Genomic DNA, 13,055 nt, shown 5'->3' with positions numbered 1-13,055 from the left:
TAATTCATTAATGTTTATTAGTTTTATTTATAAAAAGTATTTAAAATAGTCTCAACTAAATTAATCAAAATTCCGTGGGGTTTTCACAAAATTCTAGCATTTTTTTCATGTTTTTTGAGTAATTCTTAGGTGTTTAACTTGTTCTTTTGAAGGTTCCAAGTGGTTTTTCGTAAATTTCTAACGATTTCTTCGTGTTTTTGAGCGATTTCTTGAAAATTGACATAATCTCAGTTCACATGTGCAAATGGATAAATTTGATAAATTTCAGCTAAATCTGGTTTTATTGAATTGTTTTTTTTTACTGGTTTTGTTGAATTAATTATTGTAATTAGAATATATGAATTAATTGATATATAGTATAGACAAAAAAATGTTTAAAGAATAAATTTGATGTAATAGATTTTATTTAGATAGTGTTATATATAAGAAATTTTTAAACATATATAGTTTTTTATCTATAAAAGTTGATAATATATATCAAAAAATTTATAATAATTCACATCTTTTACTCTATCAAATGAGTTAGACATCATTAGATCAAATATACATATTATTAAAATACCAGTTTTCTCATTTAATATGCCTAAAATAATAGTATAATAAATTAATTTAATTTAAATACACTAAAAATATAAAATATTTTACATCATCATGTAAGTATAGATTGTTATGTATGATAAAAATGAAAATAATGTATGTATGAATACTATACAAAAGATTATATTAACATTCAATTACAAATTATCATTCAATCCTAGATTGTTTTTAGTATATAAAATTAGATTTATTTTCATGGAAATTTAAATAAAAAATCATGTCAAAACTATATTGTTTATACATGTTTATATACAATTCTACACTATTGCTTAGTCATTTTAACATATTAAATATTGAAAGAGTAACATCAAAAGAAAATAGTTTAATTAACTTTAAAGTAAATCAGTGTTATAATGAAACTATTTTTATTAAAGCCCTTGTTAATGGATGTCTTTAAAGTACTGGTTAAAAAACATTTAATATGTTTTATTAAATGTTTATAATTACCTTAAAGGTTAAGTAATGAATGACTTAATTAATTATACAATAAATTTATTCATAAAAAAATAGTTTCATTTCCAATAATTTTTTTATATTTCCTTAATTAATTATCACTAAGGAACTTAACGCCTTCGCTTTTCTTAGCGAATAGTATTAAAAAACTTTACGGAATGCTTTATATTATTTAAAATTAAAGTGTTGAATATTTTTATAAGATGAATAATTTATCCATAATTTATTAGTTTTTTAACTTCTTTATCCTGGTAAGTGTACATAATTAATAGAAAAGAAAAACCTTCTATCAGTAATATAGTTAATTTCATCTTTATTTTTAAATTAAATTTGACAACTTTTTTTTAAATATCAATAGATAAAAATAATCTTGTATCATAATATAAATTATTTTACATAAATATGAAAGATATTTCCTATATTTAAAATATTTATTAATTTTTTAACTATAATATAATTATATTTTTTTAAATATTTATTTATTATAAATTTTAATTATATAAAATACACATACATACTAAAACACTAATTTATGTAATATTTTGGTCGTATCGGGCTCAAGTTACCCATAAAACTAAATATTGTCTCACTCAAAATAACAATTATTTGCTTGGATATTGGGGAGAAAATAACATAATTTAATTAGAACAAATCATGATGCATGAACTTTGAATCCAGTAAAAGAAACACAAAGTATGATAAATCCTTATTATCAAATAGATTGAGTTCAGATGGAATGTCAGTATCATGGCGTTGGCGAGAACCAATATCCTTATTATTTTCTTGTCTGTTTTGTTCAATGATGTGCAGTTTTCAGTTTCCATGGAATGCAAATCTCAAGAACTTTGATTTCAATGGCGTGATGGAAAACACCTGGTCTTTATTGATATGTTAACTCTTCTTAAGAAGAAAAATTACATTGAGAATTTAATTGTTACATTATTATATTGAAGGTTAGTATGAGTAATACTGAATTGAATAAAATTATTAAATATTTTACAAAAATTTATGATAATTCAAAAAAATGTTAAATATTATACTTTTTAAATAATTGTGACACTATTTTTATTTTTAATTGTTTAACTTTTAAAAGAAATCAGAGTAAATTATATGATTTTTAGTTTAATAAAAAAATAAATATTATATATTTATTGATAAAATTTATGAGTAACCTTAGTTGAATTGACTATTTTTAATATAAAAAAAATTTAATTATATTTTTATTTATAAAATTTAATTTGAGATCTTATTTTAAAAAAAATGACCCAATTAATCTTAATCGGACTGGTTGCCGTTGATTAATTATTTTCCTTGATAGCTGAGATAAATGGGACATTATTTTTATTTCGGAATTGATAATGAAATTCCTTCTTTTGGTGGGGTATGCTCTGCAGTTCAATCATAAAAAAAGAAAAAAAGAAAGAAAGAAAAGAAGGGAAAAGTATGTTATACAGATATTTTTTGTAGAATCAGGTAGAGTTGACGGATACCTGAATAACTTTAGTATACATTTGTGGCTCTTACAAGTTTACAACTTCTTTAATATCTTGTCAGAAGAATGATTGAATCTTAGCATACTTATGAATGTCATTAATACATGGCAACATTTGTTAATTTAAAAAAAAAATTAAAAACATTCCCTGAAAAATATAGTTTTTTAAGGAAAAATATATGTTTAGTCTTTAAATTTTTATTAAATGTAATTAAGTTTCTTGTATTTTTATATTGATAAATTTAGTCTTCAAAATTTTAAAAAACATAGTCTTCAAAATTTTAAAAAACATGCAAATTTAGTCTTTTTTTAATCTTAAGAAACAAAAAATGAATTCTTAAAGAGAAGAATAAACATTCAATTAAGTTTGAGAATCATATTCGTCAATATGAAAGCATGAAGACATTGATTATGTTTGAGCAAGGAGTACACTGAGGCCAACGAGGAGTGAGCAGTGGCGCTGATGAGTCTTGAGAGTCGAGATGGCCTAGAATTTAGGGTTTCAATAGTCTAAAAATGTGATGTTATAGATTCAAATAATCCTTCTGTCCATGAAAATTTGATGTTATATTGATGACTAAAAACCTCTAAAAATGTATTTATGAATTTTTCTTCCTTCTTCACTTCTACTTGTGCAGGCCAAAATCTTTCCTCAACTTCTTAATTCAAAATCTTTAATTTTGTGAAAGTTGCAATCAGGTCTTTTTTTTTTTTAAATGTCTCAATAAGATTCTTTTCTCCAAAATTTGTAACTTAAGGTCATGTCATCATTAGTCTCGCTTAGACAGAAAGGATGACATTGAGATATTTTTGAAAAATAAAGGATTTCATTGAGATATTTTATTTTAAGAAAAAAAATAAAAAATTTAATTAAAACTTTTAGAAATAAAAATATCTAATTAAACATTCTAAATAAATAAAAGGACCAAATCGATAATTGAGTCAAATTAAAACACTCAATGGTAGGTTTGTTCACTAATCACTATTATAAGGATAAGGAAAATTTGTCCAACCATTTGAAATTATAGAAGTAATATAAAAAGTCTGGAACTGACTGAAGATTATTTTTTCCTCCTTTGGGTTAAATTGCCAAATGTTGGACTCATATATTAGAGCAACAAAGTTTGAGGGGCATTTGAATCTTGTGCCTTCTAACTTGTATTGGTGTATTTTCCATATTTTATTTGAGTGGACAAAAATATTCCAAAATAACTTATGTCTTAGCATCTCCCTTCCCATCCATGGATGACTTGCATCGACCAACAACAACTCCCTTCGCCACCACCGCGCCTCACCCACCAACAATCCAACACCACTGTGCCTCCACCAACGCATTTATATATCTGATTTAATAATGTAAGCGTAAAGGGAACAAGGAACGGAGAATGTGGATTCATGGCATAAAAGATGGGGATTGGGGTTGTTGTTGATTTTGGTGAGTGAGGTTGTAATGAAGGTAAATGGGATAGGAGCACGGATATCATCCTACTCTTGGAATAGTTATTTTGAAAGTTAATTTTTATCTATCTGAATAGTTATTCTAGAATAGAAATAAGTTCTCTATAAACTTATTTTATAATAATTATTTTAAAGGTAAAAATTATATTCCTAAATAGTTATCCTAGAATAAGAAATTATTTTAGAATGACCATTTTAGAATAGAATTTTTTGAGAAAGAATTAATTTTGTCTAAAAAATAAAATGAGAAGTGTAGGATACTAGTTGAGAAATGTAAGATTCAAATGCCAATTTGAAAATGACATAGACTACACAAGGCAAGAGACCAAGAGGCTATTAATTTATCAGTTAGTTGATCTAATACAAGATATATGCTTGATGAGAGTTTATAACTTAATTTACACTAGACGTAAATCAGGTAACACTTATTTGCTAAATAAATCAAAGTTTGTTTAATTAAAATGTCAAATATTAGGTCATTTAAAAATATTTAAAAGTATAATAGATAAGTCTATAATAATAATAATAATAATAATAATAATAATAATAATAGTTTGTTTTAATTACAATAAATTTTCATTATAATATTTTGAACTTCCATACTTATTATTCTATTTAAAAGTTTAATCCTATTGGTGTACATATAAGTTTAGGACCGTTACAAAGTATCTTTAGAGACTGACTTTACTATAAAGTAATAGTTTTAAATCAAGAAAATAGATTTTAAATAATTTCAAAATTAACTTTTAAAAAAGTTAGTCATATATTGAAGGAAAAAAAAAACTTATATCAAATAAGTAAACCAAGTTTATACTTTAGAATTTACAAACAGATGGCATGCAAACTTTACAAATCTAAATCCAACATAGATTCATTCATACTAATGAATGGAGATGAAGAGTAGGGTGCGTATGCCAAACTCCTTTTGCATCTTGCATAAGTTTACGAAAAAAGGTGGACTACATTTGGGTTCGTCCAATTTAATAAAAAAATTAAATGGATTGGATTTGATGATAGCAATCGGATTGAGGAGTAATATATGTCGTTAGAAAGTGCACTGTTGGAAACATCAAGCGACGACACGTGGATGAAACTGTTGTAGAAAGCGGAACCCAGAATGGAGCTAGTGAGATTGTTCTAGAGAGTGACATCACCTAAAGCCTTGGAAGTGCCGAAATCGCCAATGGAACGACGCCGGTAAGAACGTTCCCTCCATGCTCAGATGCAAAAGCATAGAGCAGTTGACAAGCGCCAAAGGAAGCGTTCCTTTGATGAGGTTGTGGTCCACCTAGAGGTACGGTAGCTGCTGAAGCTCCCTGAGGCTCGCTGGAAAACTGATTGTAGGAAAGATTTATCAATTGAACATGAGAGATGCTCACAATAAAGCTTGGAATCTCACTGGAGAAAGCGTTCGACGAAAGGCCGAGGCTTTTGAGGTTGATAGGGAGTTTGCTAGGGATGTTGTCTGAGATATGATTCTGCGCGACTTTGAGAATTTGAAGACTGGTGAGGTTCGTGATCTTCGGTGGAAGGTTGCCAGAAAACAAATCATCCCGCAATAACACTGACCGTAGGAGCGAACATTTGGAGAACAACGAAGGAATGGTTTCGTTGAAGGAGTTTGAACAAAGGCTTATCTTACGCAGCATGCGCAACTTAGAGATACGCTCATTGAGTCTGCCACCAAGTTGAAGACAAGGAAGATGCATCTCCATGACTCGGTTGTTAGAGGAGGGGAACCTTATTTGATAACTTCTAAATAATTGTACTTTGATAATAGAAAATAAAGCAAAATTGTATTTAAAAATAATTATTTAGCAGTTTTTTGCGCTTAAATGTTAAAGAATTGATGCTTCGTTGAATTTTGACTACAGATATAAAAACTGGAGGTGCTAAAAGCAAAAAAGTGAGAAATAACAAAGAAAAAAAGAAATCAGAAAAGGCTCAGTCCAGATGTCTCACTCAGCGCACAGCTCGCGCTAAACGAGTCAAGAGATACAGGCGCTAAGCAAGGTGTTAAACATGAGAATTAGTACTTGTGCTCAGCGTGCAACACGTGCTAAGCACGTGATCCAACAGAATAGAGTGCGCTAAGCGAGAAGAGCCCGCTAAGCGCACGATCTACATGCGCTGAGCGAGGGAGGTTGCGCTAATCGAACCTACGAAGGCCTAAAGCCCACTTCAGCAACTATAAATAAAGAGTTAGGCCCAGGGGAAACGACACACCAAGTCTTAGAGCTTTCTCACTACTATCTAGAGCCTGAGAACTCTTCCTTAGGGAATTGTCTCCTTTCTTTCATAATTTCTTCCTTTCACTCCTCTTATTCCATCAGTTCTTATACCCCATCCATTGTAAAGCCTTCAATGGTCATGAGTGGTTAAACCCCTAGTTAGGGCTTGACAGACCTAAAAGTCAAGCGATGTATGATGTACTTACTATTTATCAATGCAATATCAGGTGTTTCCTTTCCTATTATCTTTTTTGCTTATTTTTTTATGCATTATTCATCTTTACATTCTGTTAAGGGTTAGATGCTCAGAAAAGGGTAACCTCTAAATAAGATTTAAAGAAAATATGCATGCATTAGTTTTGGGGGTTAGATGCTCAGAAGATGGTAACTTCTAATAGATCAAAAAGAAAAGATTTCATAAGAAAGTCATTGCTAGACATAGAATGATAATTTTATGCCCATGTATTTCTTGCAGACATCTAGAATTCAGACTTCATGCATTTTATTTGTTGAGTCTTTTCAAAGGTATTTGGGAGATAGATAAAGAAAAATCATAAAATCATATATCCTAGGCAAAGAGGGCATGCTAGGTCCTAACACTTGCATTCCATTGAATTTCCTCTTTAATTATTCTGTTTTTAATTCTTTTGTTGTTTATTACTTATAATTCACTATTATTGTCTCCTATTCTTTCTTCTACCTCTCTCTTTTATTTTCCCCTTATAAATTGAAAAGTATCTAAGATAAGTACAACACAAAATCTCTATAGAATTCGACACTTTCAAGATTTTATTACTTGGACATTTGGTACACTTGCCAAATGCCTAACACTATTCCAAATGAAAGACCTCTGTTACTCCTCAATTTGGTTACCATCATCAAATCTAATCCATTTAATTTTTTTATTATTAAATCGGATGGATCCAAATGGCTACCATCTTTTTTCTTAAACTTACGTAGGGTGTGAAAGAAGTTTGGCATACGCACCCTAATCTTCGTCATGAATGGAATAGTCAAAGAAGGCCTAAACCGACCTAACAACACCAACAAATATAAACAAGGGCACTTGCTACATTCCGTCCCTTTTCTAATTTCTAAGTACGTTCCCCTTCTTCTTTTTTTAAACTCAAATAACTTGAATAAAAATTTTATTTCAAATCATCTTCTTTTCTTTACATGGTCTCACACTCCCACTCCCCCTCTCCAACAATGCACTCCTCTCATGACAACAAAACATTCTCCTTCTCTTTCATTAGAATCATTCCTCTCTTTCACTTCAATTGTTACTCCAATTTAATATCTTGCTTTGGTCCTCTTTCCTTCCTTACTTTCTTGATTTTACCGATTTGATAGTTTTATTCTCTTGTCACAAACTAGGAAAAGTTCTTACAAGCTCCGGATCTCTATACACAATTTGCACATGTTGTGTGATTTGATTAGAGATTCATGAGGTAGAGTATAGACATATTAAAATGCTTTCTTTATGTCATTTTACGGAAATGATCATCTATTTAGATTTTGGAACAAATGCAAAACTTTTTATTATTAAATTTCAGAAAGTACTTTTTGAAAAAAATTTACTTCTGGAAAGTATTTTCCAGAATACACAAATTTAAACATCATTTTGGAATGTACTTTCCAGAATAATGATATAAAGGTATTTTAGATATAGGGAATATTTATCATAATAGGAAAACTGTACTATGAAAATAAAGGAAGTGGATATAGTAAAAATCTAAATAGCTTCATTAGTAATATTGTTTTCTTCATTCCGGTGGCTTTAGGCCAAACCGGGTCCTTTAAAGGCAAAAGTTAAGTGTAACAACCCCGAATATCATTTTCCTATTATTTATATTCTATTCATTAAATGTTCTCTTTTAGCTTGTTTAAAATAATATAAGTGTTGTGAAATTATTTATATTAAGTAATTAAATAAGTGATACTTTGGGTTATAATTAAAAGGGATTAAAATGAGTTTTATGTAGATGGACCACAAAAATATAAGAGTTTAGTCAACATGTTTTAACAAGTTAAGGATTGTGTTTTATGTGTGTTAGTGATTTTTTTCTTATGACCCATTAACAAAACTTATATCTTCATCCAAAGAGAAGAATAAGTATCATTTTCTGCCCATAATAGAACCCTAACTTCTTTTTTTCTTCTTGTCTCTCTCAGATTGTGTCACCACATAGCTAATAGAGGAAGTGTCGAAAAGGATCTCATTGGAATTACGAATCGTGATTTAGAGGAGTATCTCTTCTTGTGTTTCTCTTCTCAAGGTATGGGGGAGTGGATTCTCTCTTTCTCTTCTCTTGCATGGAAGGTAATGAGTCACGTGTAGGCTATGTGATCTTATGCTCATTATGTGTTTAATTTCATGGATGGGTTGCCAAAAACCTAGAGCAATCCATTTGGTGTTGTTTTCATGTTTTCTGATTTGAGGTTTTGTGGTATTTGGGCGTTTTTCCCCTTTTTGTTTTTTTTTTAAAAAAAATTGATCGGTGTAATTATTGTTTGATTTTCTAAAGAAAAAATTCTTAGGAATTGAACACGATGTTAAAAAATTTACAACATTAACACATTTTTCTCAACTAATTAAACTAGATTCCTTTGGTGAAATAATTTCTAATTTGTGTTATAGAAGGAATAAATCAATGTATTTTTTTATTAATTATAAGAAATATAGACTCTATTTTCAAATATATTAAATTGTTGATTTTTTAGAAGAATTGATATTTTTTATACTCTAAAATTGATAATGTTATTAGAAGAATTGATAATTTTTTTATACTCTAAATCTACGGTAAAATTTATTACTAAAACAATCATTCATTTCCTTTTTCTCTTTAATTATTTATTGACCTATTAATTATATAAATCACATATATTTCAAATATTTATTTCCTATTTTACCCTATCAAACACGTTCATCTCTCATTTTCCTTCATCTTCTATCTTCCTCTCTTTTATTTCCTTTCCTTTGTACCAAAACATAGGGTTAGTAAGTTAAAATAATGAGTTAGATTAGTTTAAATTTGGTAGAGCATTCGACATCCGTACGAAGACTGATTCAAAGATAAGGATCATATGTGGACATAAATTAATAGCACAATTGAATGAGACTAACAAATTTGAAGATTTTATGGTATCATTGTTTTCCTTTCAAAGCAGTGATTTATAAAAAATTGAAGAAAAACAAATAATTAAAATCCAAGAATCATTATTAATTACCTGATAGCTTTTAGCTTGAGCAACGAAGACATTGATCAACTTTAATGTCTTTCTTGCTTAGCAGTAGTTTGTCTCACCAAGTTACTTCAACATTTTAAAAAGGAAAACTTGTATTCCGAATATAGTATGGTAAATGCTATAAAATTTCTAATATCGTATTCAATTTTTACACATAAAAGAAATGATAAATATAAAATAAAAAAGTAGATAAAATACTAAAAAAGTAGATAAATATAAAATCTAATTAAAAGTAATAATTAATATATTTAATTATATAATTGGCCTCTTAATTATAATTAAAGTTCAATTGGATTTCTTAATTATTAAAAAATTCAATCAAAGTCTTTAATTATTAAAAATACTACATTCAGATTTTTCTATGAATTTCATTTGTTTGATTGAAAGAAATAAACATTAGTTATCAATGCAACCGATGCAAGACATTCTTGTTAAAACTTATGGCTAATGTAAATAAACATGTTGACATTGTTTGTTAATATAATTGATGTAAACAAAATGTTATATCGATTGCCAATACAACTGGTGTAAAAATATCTATTTATAAAACTCCCCTTAATGAAACTAACGAAGATGATGGAAAGAGTACAATCTTAGTGTACTAAATAATTTAAAGAACTTGATTGATTTTTTAAATAATTAAGGAATCTAATTAAACTTTTTACTATAATTAAAAGATAAATTATATAATTAAACCTAACTAATACTATTATCTTAAACTTTCAAATATATAATTTTCATATAAAAGTAAACAAATAAGAAAAGGAAAAAAATATTGTACAATATTTTATTGGAAGGAAATCCAAGCAATATTAAGAAATAAAAACGGGCATAATAAATAAACTATACCTATTTCTGCATCTTCATTTATTTCTTGCAATTCCAAAAACTAAAAAAATATGCAACTTCTAGCTCAACAATTGAATGGTGCACTTTCAAAATCCCCGTAGCCCACCTAATTTCAAATGGCAAATAAAGGCAGAAAATTGCCCCTTACCACCCTTCTTTACACATCAATGGATTTAAAATTTTCAAAATTACAAAGACAAACTAAATTTTTTTTTTATAAAACTACATATAAAGTCATATTTATACGCATTTTATCTGGAAAGGTAAGATGAGGTAGGCACACAAACCTCGCATATACTATATACAACCTGCATATAGTTTAGTACTACCATTTGGTTTTCTAAAAGTATAGAATTCATACAAGCACTTCTCAACAAACCAAAACCATGCAATTTCCAAAAAATAGAGACAAATGGGCATCAACAACTCCGAAGTTTTTATGGCCCCCTATATTCTTTTACAGTCAGCCGTTTATAAAAAATTAGAAACTAAGATCCAGTCAAGAATTATTGATTTATTGCTACCATTTATTTATATGAAAAATGATTTATTGTTACCTTGATAGCTTTTACCTTGAGTAACGGAGACATTGATCACTTTCTTGCTCATCAATAACTGTTGTTCCAAGCTAGCTACCAAGTGACGTCCACATTTTAAAAGAAGATAACATTGCTAGTGCATGCGGCCCTATCATTTTGCTGGAATTTCGAAGAACCACACAGCTTAATTTCTACTTATTTCATTGGAAGGAAATCCAAACACTACTAAAAAATAAAAAATAAAAAATGGCACAATGAACTGCATTTTCATTTATCTTCTACATTCCAAAATGAAAGAAATTAAAACAACTCCTAGCTCGACATTATAATCCAATACACTTTCAAAATCCCAATAACCCCTCTCCCAAACCAAACACAAAATAAAATCAGAGACTTATACATATAAAGGAAGCAAATTCCCATCTAAATATTTCAAAATAATTTTTTTTAACATATGCAACAATCCTTATCATCTTGTTCAAACAAGATGATCTCTAACAAAAAAAATACGTATATTTTAATACCAAAATTTGAAACATAACAATAGTAGTATAATAAACTACTAAAGCAAGCTGGGAAATCATGTACTCCCCCTTATCTTTTATTTACACAACAATCCCAAATCCCAAACATAGTTGAAACAAATTAACTCTAGCAGATACATTGCCATATATGCCAATGTTAATGTTAATTAAACTCTAATCAAGTAAATGCTAAGTTCAGGACCTCCACTCGCATCAGGGTTCATCATGTAAAACGCCTCAGAGTCTCTGGACCCCACAACCCTCTCATACTTGGCTCTCATGTACATAACCTCCCCAGAAGCTTCTTCCTCGGACCCCGCAGCTTCATTCCCGCACACCACTGGCAACACCCCTGCCCCCATCGATATGGGCTCCACCGCCTTCAGTATCTTCCACTCATGGGGCCCACACTCGCGCCTGTTCGCGTACCCGCACTTTCTTCCGTTGCAGTACGTTCTCCAGAGTGGCTCCTCAAGCAGCCTCACTTTGGCCGTGGCGTTTTTCTTTTTCTCGCATTCCAGCGCGATTCTCACCAGCCCCGAGGCCATTTCCCGGACTAGTGTACTCGTCCGGGTGGCGAGCTTGACGAGGAACGTAGGACCCAGTTTTGGATCCTCCTGAAAGGCGAAGTACACATGGTCTCGGCGGTGGCCGAAGAGTGTCCCCATCACGCGCATGTCGAGATTGAAACTGTTGCTGATGTTGTTCAGTCTCAGTCTCGGCACGCGCGTGACGGTGAAGATGGTTAGAACGGACTTAAACTTGGACTTCTTGGAGAAGTGGGTTTTTTTCTTGGCATTATACTGTGATGGCATTTGGAGTGTGAGGTGGTGATTGTGATTATGATTGTGATCATCTTGGTTGTCATTAACTTCTTCAGGGAAATATGAGGATGAAGATGAGAAGTTGAGGATTTCTTCCTCATTATCAGATTCATCCAAGGCTTTCTTCTTCCAATGGAAGTACCTTCTTGAGAAGGAGAATGAAGAGTCATGGGGGGATTTGGCGGCCATTATGGTCTCCAATTGGGACACAAAAAGAGTCACATGAGCATCAACAAAGGAGGAGGGTTGCTGAAGAGTGAAGCGAGATTTGGCAAAGGGGTTGAATAATAATGTTGATATGTGATGGGTGAGCCAGTGTGTTTTGTGTTTTTATTTTGGGGGTTGTGTTGTGGGTAGTGTGTTATATGGGTGGATTTATTCTACGATTGTGTCAGGGTTTGTGATACCAAAGGACAGGCAGGGAATCTGACAAAAGGAAGGTAAGCAGCCCCAACCTACCTGTTGGGAACAAGGAATTATTGGAGATTTTGAGGGATAATTGAGAGATGAAATCGACAGCAAAATTAATTAGGAAATCTCAATGTCATGTCACTTTACTCATATTATTCTTATTAAAAATTAAAATAATATGTAAATATATTTTCAATTCTGCAACTTATATTTTAAATAGAAGTTACTATTTAATTTTATTTTATTTTATTCTTATTTAAAAGATTCAATTTATAATATTTTTGGTATTAATTATTTTTAGACTAAAAATATTTTTCATTTAAAGAAAAAAGAATGTATTAACAAACAATTAAAAAAGATAAATATGAATGATAATGATAATTTAAAAAAATTATAAATTTAAGATAAATTTATTATTTGATTTTAAT

The 13,055-nt window shown here is 29.7% G+C and overlaps 1 protein-coding gene across 1 annotated transcript; it reads right to left on the bottom strand.

Annotated features, from left to right (window-relative positions):
- Positions 1-10,755: 10,755 nt before the first annotated feature.
- LOC100790702 (protein MIZU-KUSSEI 1) lies at positions 10,756-12,607 on the bottom strand. The gene has a single exon (XM_003518784.5). The coding sequence runs from the start codon at positions 12,403-12,405 to the stop codon at positions 11,560-11,562; it is 846 nt and encodes a 281-aa protein (XP_003518832.1). The 5' UTR covers positions 12,406-12,607; the 3' UTR covers positions 10,756-11,559.
- Between the last annotated feature and the right edge of the window lie 448 nt (positions 12,608-13,055).

Source organism: Glycine max, chromosome 2 (assembly GCF_000004515.6).
Source record: "Glycine max cultivar Williams 82 chromosome 2, Glycine_max_v4.0, whole genome shotgun sequence".
Classification (NCBI taxonomy): Eukaryota; Viridiplantae; Streptophyta; class Magnoliopsida; order Fabales; family Fabaceae; genus Glycine; species Glycine max.
The sequence above is the reverse complement of the archived record's forward strand: the minus strand, read 5'-3'. Positions and strand labels throughout refer to the sequence as shown.